The following is a 12759-nucleotide window of genomic DNA, read 5'->3' as shown; positions in this document are numbered from 1 at the left end:
CACTTGCTGGCAGACATCACAGGTCTAGCAATACTGCCTCAGATCCTTAGAGATGCGTGGCTAGAAAAAGCTTTGGGTGAGCCGACGCTCGGTCCTGCTCCGGACCAAATGTCCTGCCAGGTTAAAGGGACACTATAGTCACCTGAACAACTTTAGCTTAATGAAGCAGTTTTGGTGTATAGAACATGCCCTTGCAGCCTCACTGCTCAATCCTCTGCCATTTAGGAGTTAAATCCCTTTGTTTATGAACCCTAGTCACACCTCCCTGCATGTGACTTGCACAGCCTTCCATACTTCCTGTAAAGAGAGCCCTATTTCGGCTTTCTTTATTGCAAGTTTTGTTTAATTAAGATTTTCTTATCCCCTGCTATGTTAATAGCTTGCTAGACCATGAAAGAGCCTCCTGGATGTGATTCAAGTTCAATTTAGAGATTGAGATACAATTATTTAAGGTAAATTACATCTGTTTGAAAGTGAAACCAGTTTTTTTTTTTCCATGCAGGCTCTGTCAATCATAGCCAGGGGAGGTTTGGCTAGGGCTGCATAAACAGAAACAAAGTGATTTAACTCCTAAATAGCAGTGAAATTGCAGGGGAATGATATATACACTAAAACTGCTAAAGTAATTTAGGTGACTATAGTGTTCCTTTAATATCGTGAGATATCTTCAGCAGTTCAAGACGATACTTCATGGGTGCCCTTGGTGGTAGTAGGAGCTGTACCTGACTTCTTGCTCTCCGCTATGCAGTACAGTCATCCCCACTCCCAGCGCTACCTCTTCCCCTCCTTCCCTACCCGACCAGTCTCTGCCCTGTCTCTACATGCCTGGAGGGGTATCCCAAGGAAGGGGTGTTAGGGGAGGGGGGGCAGTACTGGGGACTGGGTTATTGGGGATAGCCGGGTGGTCTGCTGGCAGGGGTGGTGATGGGGCACTGGCATAGGGGACTGACTTCTGACTTACGGGGGCGCCTTCGAGAGGCGGGGGAATAGTGACAGGTGTGGGTGCCTAACAGCCTCAGAGTGTGAGCCATGCCGGGGGTTGCAGGGATCTTGCCTCTTGCGGCTTGCCACTAGTTGTAGCGGGCCTGCCAACAACTCGCCCCGGTTGTCCTGGTTCAGCCACGTCTGGAAGGGAATCAGCTATTTCCCACCCAGTAACCGGACGACACACAGTCCTGGGGGTACAACAACAACTTTATTGATCACACACAATGACTTTGTCCCCAGTTCCTGACACCCATCCTCAGGGTTTCCCACCTCCGGGGACCAGGGGATCTTTTATCCCATGAGCCTCTGTACGTGGGAGTCCCAGCGCAGGAAAGTTTCCTGCGTCTGTGACTCCCAGCCACAGAAAGCCTGCCAAACCACCATTGTCCCCAAGAGAGTGTCCCCACCAATCTCAGGGACACCCAGAACAGTAACTGCCTCTGCTCGTGGGGTCCCTGGGTGAAACCAGGCAAGGGAAGTGTCTCCTTTCTAAATGAGGTTTCGTGGTGTTCCCCGTTCGGGAGACGAACGGAACTCATTCGTATTGGCTCTCCAGAACGGGGAGCAAGTAAAACACAGGAATATAACAATACAGGGGAAAGCACGGGAAATAACACATTGCAATTCACGAACAGGGAGCGGTCCCGCCACAAAAATATCTGTTCAGTATTGTCTTTCTACTTACTCTGATATCCCGTTCTCTGCACACACACTGTGTCATAGCCCATCCTCTGCACAAACATACACTGTGTCATAACCTTTCCTTCATATACACACATGCTGTGTCATATCCCGCCCTCTGCGCACACACATGCTGTGTCATAACCCGTCCTCTGCACACACACACATACAGTGTGTCATTTCCTGTCCTCTGCGCACACACACACTGTGTCATATCCCGTCCTCTGCACGCACGGGGGACAAATACACCTTTGGCAAGTATGAGCAAGATTTCTGGTTCCAGTTATAACTGGCATTCCTCTTACTGACTTTTTAGCTCTTAGGGAACAAATGTATAGTCTTTACTAATATCCTATAATACTTATTCCACCTCAACAAATGCTCACGTAACCATAACCACTTTCTTTGCAGAAATCAGACTAAAGAGTGGAGCGGAATCCCCGGAGGATGCCCTCGACCTGAGATCCCTTTCCAATGTACTAAAGTTTGCACAGATCGGGCAGTCACCTTGCCATACTTCTGGAAAAGATAGGCCACAATAATATATGACAGTAACAGTGTGTACAGAAGGGCAGTTATGGTCATTCCTCGTTGCTGAATTTACAGACATTAGCTGTTAATCTACATGGCTGAACTAAGGAACCCTCAGCTCCTGTCAATCAACTCAGCATTAGACATGAATCTCAACGTGGAAAAGAAAAATACACTTGTTTTAAGTGGATTCTGTGGAATTATACGGACAGAAGTCAAATGGAAAACAGAAACTTAGTCTGATTAAATAGTTTAAAGCTGGAGCTAAGCCCATTTTTAATAAATTATAAAAAAATATTTAAGGAATCTTTAATCTGTTCACTAATCATTACTTTAATCTCTAGGTATTTAGCGAACTCGCAATTGTTTATTCATTAAATCATCAATGAAAAGGACTAAGCATTCAAAATGCAGGTGCTTTCATTCACTGAAATAAATTGTATTGGAATGAAAACAGACCCAAATTTAGGCTTAAAGGGACACTATAGGCATCTCAGTGAAGTGGTGAGGGGGCCATGTTTATGTAGTTTGCCATGCCCTTGTACCCATTCTACAGTAACATGTTTCCTTTGCTATCACTCTGACAGCCACTAGAGGCGCTTCCACAGAAATAGGCAAATGTAGCTCACTATTTCAGTCAGTTGATCTCATAGAAACCATATGATTGGTGCAGAGCAGTGTTTTGCCGTACATGTGCACTCGCCATGGGAAAGTACTGGATCGGCTGAAATCATCAAGATTAAAGATTGATGATTTTAAACAAAAAGGTGAGGCCGGCTACAGAAAGAGCAGCACAGCATTGGATAACAAGTAAGTAGGCTACTCTTTTTAATCCTCAGGGTCACCTATATGGTGACTAGGACACTATCAAGTTAGAAATACACGCTTGTTCCTTAAATATCCAGGTTGATAGGGTTTTTCCAATACTTTTTTGCCTAGATTTTGCAACTCAAATTCTACAGTGCAATGTAGTGGTTATGGTGCTTGGACTGTTCCTTTAAATGAGACACTGACAATGGATCACGTTTCTGCTCAGTGCATTGATCTAACTTGTGCTTGAATTCCTAATACAATGATCGAGCAAACGTTTTGTCTTCCCCTCTAACTTTTATTGTCTGTTTTGCCGAGTGCTTCTATGTCTCCTCTTCCCTTTCTCTGGCCTGCGTACTATAAAATGATACATGCAACGTGCTCTGCCCATCATTGGGTGACGCCACGTGTACGTCGCCCGTGAACGGTTAGAAAAGTAACTCTATAGGAACTGCTGCCTGTGAGTGTGACTCCCAACAATCTCAGCCCACTGCTGCCCTAACTGATGGAAACTTAACCCCTGCCCTAAAGTTACTAATGTGATAATTCTTGTTTTTGAAAACCGGTTCCCATTAAATAGGAGGTTTGTGTTGAGTGGCTTCCTCTAGGGCCTTGTAAATGGTGATAAATGGCTGGCTTTTGTTATGGTACAAATGTTTACTCCCAGCAGTGGTGTATCCTGGTTTTGTGCTGCCCTAGGCAGGACAAAACTCAGCCCCCCCCCCCCCCCCACGCCACCCCCACCCCGCATTCTAAATACACACACACACATTCACTGACAGATACGCATACACTAGCTAACAGAAACACACACTCGCTAACAAAAACACACACTCGCTAACAGAAACACACACACACACTAACAGACACACTCACACTCAGTAACAGACAAACACACTCACTAACAGACACAAACTAGCAGACACACACACTCACAGGCAAACACACACACTAACAGTCAGACACACACAGTCAGACACACACACTAACAAACACACACACTAACAGACACAGAGACACACTAACACACACACACAGTCAGACACACACACACACTCACTAACAGACAAACACACTAACAGACAAACAAACACACTAACAGACACAGACACACACTAACAGACACACACACACACACTAACAGACACATACACACACACACACACTAACAGACACAGACACACACTAACACACACACACTAACACACACACTAACAGACAAACACACTAGCACACACACACACACACACACACTAACAGACAAACACACACTAACAGACAAACACACTAACACAAACTAACACACACTCACACACACACTCACCCACATTAACACTTTTTTTTACATTTATTTAAACACCCCCCCAGCCTCCTTACCTTTGGGAATGCTGGGGGGGGGTCTCTTCTTCCCTGGTGGTCCAGTGGCTGCTGGGCGGGCGGCATTGGCGAGGGAGCACTTCCTCTGAGCTGTCTGCTCAGCTCCCTCGCGCGCCGCACAGTGAGGCTGGGAGGCGGAGCCGGAATATGACGTCATATTCCGGCTCCCAGCCTCACTCTGCGGCGCGCGAGGGAGCTGAGCAGACAGCTCAGAGGAAGTGCTCCCTCGCCAATGCCACCCGACCGACCAGCAGCCCAGCATGTCTTGTTAGCCGTAAGGCTAACAAGGCATTTGTCTTGGGCATTTGGGGGCGGCGTTTTTTGCCGCCCCCTGGAAAATGCCGCCCAAGGCAAATGCCTTGTTTGCCTCGCGGCTAATACGCCCCTGACTCCCAGGGCTGAGTGCTAGGGCCTGCCATTGGCTGCTGTGACAGATTAAACATATGTGAGATTAAACGGAGCTATTCCTGGTTAATGAAAATAAAAAATGTAGTTATCTTTCCTTAACCACGTTGCTGAGGAAGCCACTGGAAGCGACATGCTGCCAGGCTCCAGCAGAGACACCAGGTAGAGAATGGCCAGCAATGGAGGTGTCTAACAGAGGCCCAGGAATAATTACTGGCAATGCACACCTTTCATTACTAATTTGGGGTTACTCAGCACATCTGAAAAGATTAGTAAGGGTGTCTGGATTGGATTTCCCTTCCTCTAGTCTGTAAATTCATAGACAACTTCCTTGAGTTGCTTCACTGTTGGGGAAATCTATCAGTTTGAGTCCTGAGCTGAACTATTAATTGATATCAATTAATTTGCTGGGCAATACATCTTAAGACACTGATGGCAAATGTTGGCACTGTGGTTATTAGAGAACTGTGTTGACTAAAATACAATGCTATAACTTTATTAGAGCAGGTTCAAACCTATAGGTAACTCTCTGATCATAGATTAACATGAATAGGAAACTGATCATAGGTTAACATGAATAGGAAACCGATCATAGGTTAACATGAATAGGAAACCGATCATAGGTTAACATGAATAGGAAACCAATCATGGGTTAACATGAATAGGAAACCGATCATAGGTTAATGTAACGGACCGTTTCGCTCACCAGAGGTTAAAAACAGTTTAGGCGCTATTCCCCGTCCAGATAGACCAGCAGCTACTGCAAGCACCAATCTCCCGAACTGGAAACACACGAACACTGGAATAGCTGAACAGGAAAAGCATACAATCCTGGCAATCAGCATACAATCCAATTCCCCCAAATACGAGACGACACTTCGGTTTGAGGGTCAAGCAGAATCTGGTTTACTGGGGCTAACTGCCCGGCTTTTATGCAGGTCTCCCACCTGGTGGACACTCCTCTAGGGGACCAGATGGGAAACATATAGGACACTGACCAATCACAGACATACACCTTTAAACAATCCCACAATGCATTACAATCCCTCCTCTCTGGCCTGGAGATAATTGAGAAGTAATCAAATTATCTCCAAGGACAGAGGCAAAACTCCATCACACACATGGCAGACAAAAAGACAATAAAAGACTTAAAATTATATACTGATACATTTAGTACATAAAACATATACATTCTACATATCCCCAGATAGCTTAGATCTGAGCGCACATTATTACCGAATGGCGCTCAGATCACATACATACAGTTCAATCGCCATGGAGCCAAAGTCTTTCCCATAGTCTTTCGTTACACGAATAGGCTCCATGGCATGGCTATCTGGGGTGAGGCTGTTCATACGGTCAAACTACCGAATGAACAGCCAGTCGGTTCCATTACCGAATGCAGAGGTAAGGAGGCTGGCGGCTCAGCGGTGTTCGCGCAATAAAGTGTCCGTTTTCAGTTCCGTAGTTTGAGCGCTGAACACCGCTGGCCATTCGGGAGTTAAAATGGCCGCTGCCACGTGTTCGGCAAACGAACAAAGGCCACCCAGCGTTCATCAATTAAGCTGCGGTTAACCGCAGCTTCTGGGCGGTCAATTGACGGCACACTCCAGCTCCCAGGTGGTCCCTCGTACGGTAGTTTGTTCGGTAGCTGGAATCTACCGAACCCCTGGCAGAAAGGCACGAATAAGCCTTTCTGCAGGGAAAATAAAAGCTTTAACCTGTAGGGCCATAGTCCAAAGGGAGCAGGCGTGCAACCAGGCTTCTCCAGTGCCCGGTGGCGAGGTTGGTTCCGGCACACGTCTCCCCTTTACCAATCAGACTAACAGGGTATCGGACCTCCTGTCGGTCAGTGCCCTGGTTAGTCCAGCAACCCACCCACGAAGCACAAACAGTAGTACAGCCAACCCGCAATAAATGGTTACTACACCTGAGTAAGGGATAAACTTGTCCCGGTCCAGGTGCCTCACCACGGCTGTGCGGGAAACTGGTAGGCTGCCTTGGTGGGTTGCTGAGTGGGCAGAGACCAGCGGTACTCTGCCCTGGTGCCAGCGCTACCACGAAAGTAGCCTGGTTGTGGAAGGGGGAGACCGATTGTCTCCCCTCTGGATACACCGCTCTGTGGCTGGGGAACAGGACCGACCGTCCCTACCCCTTGTGCTGTAAGTGCAGAGACTACAGTCCCATCTGCACAGTTGTGGGGCTTAACATCTCCCCTTGGTGGGTTAGGCTGCCGCTGGGGAGAGGGGATAACAAGCTCCTCTCCCAGAACCGTAGCCTGCCGCTGGAGAGAGCAGGTAGCAGACTCCTCTCCCTGACACTCTCTCTGCTGGTGACGGGGGGGACCGACTGTCTCCCCTTTCAATATTTTGTCCTGTGGCTGGGGTGCGAGACCGACGGTCTCTGCTCCCTGCAGGACACTGACGCTGGGGTGGAAGGACGGCACCTTCAGCTCCCTGGGGTACACACTGCCGCTGGGGAGGATGGACGGCACCTTCAGCTCCCTGGGGTACACACTGCCACTGGGGAGGAAGGACGGCACCTTCAGCTCCCTGGGATACACACTGCCGCTGAGGAGGAAGGACGACACCTTCAGCTCCCTGGGATACACACTGCCGCTGGGGAGGAAGGACGACACCTTCAGCTCCCTGGGATACACACTGCCGCTGGGGAGGAAGGACGACACCTTCAGCTCTCTGGGATACACATTGCCGCTGGGAGGAAGGACGGCACCTTTGGCTCCCTGTGACACACACGGCCGCTGGGGTCTCTCCCCCTGGCCAAATCTGCTAGGAATTGCAGGTACACGTCTACCTGGCTCCTCACGAACTGCACGAATTCCTCCGAGGGGTCGAATTCAACAGCCGCGAGGTAACATCTTTGTCAAACTGCTCCTGAGTGTAGCTGGGTGCTTGCTCTGCTGAAGTTGGGTCCTTTGTACATAGGGGCGCTGTACGGGTACTAGCGTTGCCCTCAATTTGCAATCCAAGGAATGGTGTTGCCCTGTAGCTCTCCTTCTGGGCTGTGGAAATGATCCCACCGCTGCCACCAATTATAACGGAACCGTTTCGCTCACCAGAGGTTAAAAACCGTTTAGGCGATATTCCCCTTCCAGATAGACCAGCAGCTACTGCAAGCACCAATCTCCCAAACTGGAGAGCTGAACACCGCTGGCCGTTCGGGAGTTAAAATGGTCGCTGCCACGTGTTCGGCAAACGAACAAAGGCCACCCAGCGTTCATCAATTAAGCTGCGGTTAACCGCAGCTTCTGGGTGGTCAATTGACGGCACACTCCAGCTCCCAGGTGATCCCTCGTACGGTAGTTTGTTCGGTAGCTGGAATCTACCAAACCCCCGGCAGAAAGGCACGAACAAGCCTTTCTGCAGGGAAAATAAAAGCTTTAACCTGTAGGGCCATAGTCCAAAGGGAGCAGGCGAGCAACCAGGCTTCTCCAGTGCCCGGTGGCGAGGTTGGTTCCGCCACAGTTAATATGACTGAGAAACCGATCATAGGTTAATATGAATAGGAAACCGATCATAGGTTAACATGTATAGCAAACCGATCATAGGTTAACATGAATAGGAAAACGATCATAGGTTAACATGAATAGAAAACTGATCATAGGTTAATATGAATAGGAAAACGATCATAGGTTAATAAGAATAGGAAAACGATCATAGGTTAACATGAATAGGAAAACAATCATAGGTTAATATGAATAGGAAAACGATCATAAGTTAACATGTATAGCAAACCGATCATAGGTTAACATGAATAGGAAAACGATCCTAGGTTAACATGAATAGGAAACCGATCATAGGTTAATATGAATAGGAAACCGATCATAGGTTAACATGAATAGGAAACCGATCATAGGTTAATATGAATAGGAAACCGATCATAGGTTAATATGAATAGGAAACCGATCATAGGTTAACATGAATAGGAAAACGATCCTAGGTTAACATGAATAGGAAACCGATCATAGGTTAATATGAATAGGAAACCGATCATAGGATAACATGAATAGGAAACTGATCAGTTGGGTTGTTAGAATTCTTTATGGCCTTGCCCTTGGTTCACCACCCCCGCCCCATGTGCCAAGAATATGCCATAGTAGCTCCAAGTTTAGTGGGTATTGACCTACACATCTCCAGATCTCTGCTAGACGAAGATCAACCTATAGGTGTAGTAGCCAATCTCTGATTTTATTACAAGACATGGAGGCTCATATTGCATATCCCTTTCATTACTGTCCACCAAAAGCAGCAAAGAATACAAAACAGAATGGAAAAAATAATGCATACATAATAACATAGGCCATTCCTCAATATAATAGTAGGCACCACCCTCAGATCTCCCTCTTTCTTTGCTGCTCTAGTCAGATAACTACCCAATTTTCTCTGTTCTGTGGGTTTTTGCTAATTTGGTTATTAGTTAGTATTTGCTGTTATAGTACATGCATTTTCAGTTTGTATTTACTATGTTTATGGTAGATTTAGGGCTCCAGACCAGCTGAAGGCTCTCATTTTACCTGTTTGGGGGTCTTTTGTTGTACCCCTATCCTTTCTCGTTTTCTATTTTTCTTTCATCTATACTTTTTTCTGTTTTGGTACCTGCTGCCTGAGTTTTTTCTGCTTATGTCTTGTCCTGCTCTGTTTTATTTTGGTGCTTCTGTGTTTTTCCCTCTGTTTCTGGGGCTCCCTGGCGTCCCGGACCGTTTTGGCACCAATTTTGTCCCCCCCCTGTTTGGCTCCCTTCGACCAGTGTGGGGCTGGCGTACGGCTGTTTGCTTGAATGAACACCTGAAACACTTGTTTCGTGGACGCGCTCGGTTTGCGAATGCTATTTTGTGTTCTCAAATTTGTAACCGCACGTTCGGCTGTTTTTACCCGTTCGTGGGTTGTAACTTACTGGATGCATTCAACCCGCGAACGAGCTTCATTCGCAAGCCGAACGCATCAGTTGGGTAATAGTTTTTAGCCGCGTTCGCTGTTATTTTGTTGTTGTTTTTTTGCCTCCCGCGAGTCTGGCGAGCTTTGGGGACTGTTATTTTTCTTCTGGTTTTGTCAAACTCCCCCTTGCCTCCAGAACCCCCACGACTGGCATACCTTCGGTCTACCCAGAAAGCGTGTCCAATCCAAGCAAGAGAGCATTTCTGCGCCTGGAAGAACGGGCACAGTGATGGAAATGTGCGAGAGCACCAAAAGAGAGCGACTCCGACTCAGAAATCGGGTCTAGTAAAGAGGCTGGTGCTCGAGTTTTTTCTCATGTTTGTGTAGGGGGCAGATTCCGTCATTTTTTCCCAGTTTGGTCAACAATTACCTCATACACATGGGTACTCTACATGGTTCAAGATTTTCATATAGAACTCGTGAGCATGCCTTGTGATATTCCAACTCCTTGGCCGATTTGTTTCTCACTAAGAGACTGCAGGTAGATCGACGAGGAATTGTCTGCCCTCCGTGTCAAGGAGGCAATCGAGCTGGCCCCTCTGGACCCCGAAGGGGTCTCAAGCAATATATTCCTAGTAGAAAAGAAAGGTGGGCAAATGAGCCTTGTCATCAACTTGCGCCCGCACAATGCTCTGGTTCACTACCACCATTTCAAGATGGAGGGCATCCATCTTCAAAGGGACCTACTCCTGCAAGGAGATTGGCTGGCGAAACTAGATTTGAAGAACGCGTACCTGATTTACTTCGATCCCATTGGAAGGACAGAGTTTGGTGCTTTACATGTCTTCCTTTTGGTCTCACCTCTGCGCCCTGGTGCTTCACGAAGCTGCTGCTGGATTGTGTCTCTATGCAGTGTAACGATACATGGATTGTGTCTCTATGCAGTGCAGTGCTACATGGATTGTGTCTCTATGCAGTGCAGCGGTACATGGATTGTGTCTCTATGCAGTGCAGTGCTACATGGATTGTGTCTCTATGCAGTGCAGCGGTACATGGATTGTGTGTCTATGCAGTGCAGCGGTACATGGATTGTGTCTCTATGCAGTGTAACGATACATGGATTGTGTGTCTATGCAGTGCAGCGGTACATGGATTGTGTGTCTATGCAGTGCAGCGGTACATGGATTGTGTCTCTATGCAGTGCAGCGGTACATGGATTGTGTCTCTATGCAGTGCAGCGGTACATGGATTGTGTCTCTATGCAGTGTAACGATACATGGATTGTGTGTCTATGCAGTGCAGCGGTACATGGATTGTGTCTCTATGCAGTGCAGCGGTACATGGATTGTGTCTCTATGCAGTGCAGCGGTACATGGATTGTGTCTCTATGCAGTGCAGCGGTACATGGATTGTGTGTCTATGCAGTGCAGCGGTACATGGATTGTGTCTCTATGCAGTGCAGCGGTACATGGATTGTGTCTCTATGCAGTGCAGCGGTACATGGATTGTGTGTCTATGCAGTGCAGCGGTACATGGATTGTGTCTCTATGCAGTGCAGCGGTACATGGATTGTGTGTCTATGCAGTGCAGCGGTACATGGATTGTGTGTCTATGCAGTGCAGCGGTACATGGATTGTGTCTCTATGCAGTGCAGCGGTACATGGATTGTGTGTCTATGCAGTGCAGCGGTACATGGATTGTGTCTCTATGCAGTGCAGCGGTACATGGATTGTGTGTCTATGCAGTGCAGCGGTACATGGATTGTGTCTCTATGCAGTGCAGCGGTACATGGATTGTGTTTATATGCAGGTGATGTATGAATTGTGTTTATATGCGATACACTGGATCTTGCTACACGTTCCACATTGTATCCAATAAAAAAGGAACACACAGTGTTATCAAGTGATACCGTTCCATTATCCCAGTTATAATCAGATCACTCAAAACCCTTGGCAGTTCCATGTCATTGGAGCTTCCACTAAACCTGGATTTGCAGTTAATTTGCAGCTAATCATGGCGTGTATGGAGTAGTTCAGATCTGAAAGGCAGTTACAATAAAACAATAAAATAGAATTCGTTGACCCTTAAAGTAAATGTAAAGTCACCCAATAGAGGTGCCGGGAGAGTGGGAGTCATCTTCGCATCAGTTAATATAGCGTTACTTTCCACAGCTTAAGGCATCGAGAAATGTTATTAACGCTGCATACATTAGCACAGGCCCAGCTGTTTTACATACGCATCACATATTGCAGGAATTTCCATTCAGAATTAGGAAATGTGGGTCTGAATGCAAAACCATGTAAATGGGAGAGTTACTGGCATGATAAGAGGAGCCAACCATGTGATCACATTCAAATGGGGGGTTACTGGCATAATAAGAGGAGCTAACCATGTGATCACATTCAAATGGGGGGTTACTGGCATGATAAGAGGAGCTAACCATGTGATCACATTCAAATGGGGGGTTACTGGCATGATAAGAGGAGCCAACCATGTGATCACATTCAAATGGGGGGTTACTGGCATGATAAGAGGAGCCAACCATGTGATCACATTCAAATGGGGGGTTACTGGCATGATAAGAGGAGCCAACCATGTGATCACATTCAAATGGGGGGTTACTGGCATGATAAGAGGAGCTAACCATGTGATCACATTCAAATGGGGGGTTACTGGCATGATAAGAGGAGCTAACCATGTGATCACATTCAAATGGGGGGTTACTGGCATGATAAGAGGAGCCAACCATGTGATCACATTCAAATGGGGGGTTACTGGCATGATAGGAGGAGCTAACCATGTGATCACATTCAAATGGGGGGTTACTGGCATGATAGGAGGAGCTAACCATGTGATCACATTCAAATGGGGGCTTATTGGCATGATAGGAGGAGCTAACCATGTGATCACATTCAAATGGGGGGTTACTGGCATGATAAGAGGAGCTAACCATGTGATCACATTCAAATGGGGGGTTACTGGCATGATAGGAGGAGCTAACCATGTGATCACATTCAAATGGGGGGTTACTGGCATGATAAGAGGAGCCAACCATGTGATCACATTAAAATGG

General features: G+C 47.0%; 1 protein-coding gene across 2 annotated transcripts in view; it reads left to right on the top strand.

The window, feature by feature from the left end:
• LOC134574477 (uncharacterized) overlaps window positions 1-2478 on the top strand; it is a 168571-nt gene extending 166093 nt beyond the window's left edge. For both annotated transcript variants that reach the window (XM_063433573.1, XM_063433572.1), the window contains exon 13: window positions 2080-2478. In XM_063433573.1, coding sequence (XP_063289643.1) covers window positions 2080-2210 — 131 coding nt within the window. In that variant the 3' untranslated portion in view covers window positions 2211-2478. The remainder of the gene's footprint in view (window positions 1-2079) is intronic.
• Window positions 2479-12759: the final 10281 nt, after the last annotated feature.

The sequence above is a fragment of the Pelobates fuscus genome, chromosome 10 (assembly GCF_036172605.1).
Source record: "Pelobates fuscus isolate aPelFus1 chromosome 10, aPelFus1.pri, whole genome shotgun sequence".
In the NCBI taxonomy this organism is placed as follows: domain Eukaryota; kingdom Metazoa; phylum Chordata; class Amphibia; order Anura; family Pelobatidae; genus Pelobates; species Pelobates fuscus.
The sequence above is the reverse complement of the archived record's forward strand: the minus strand, read 5'-3'. Positions and strand labels throughout refer to the sequence as shown.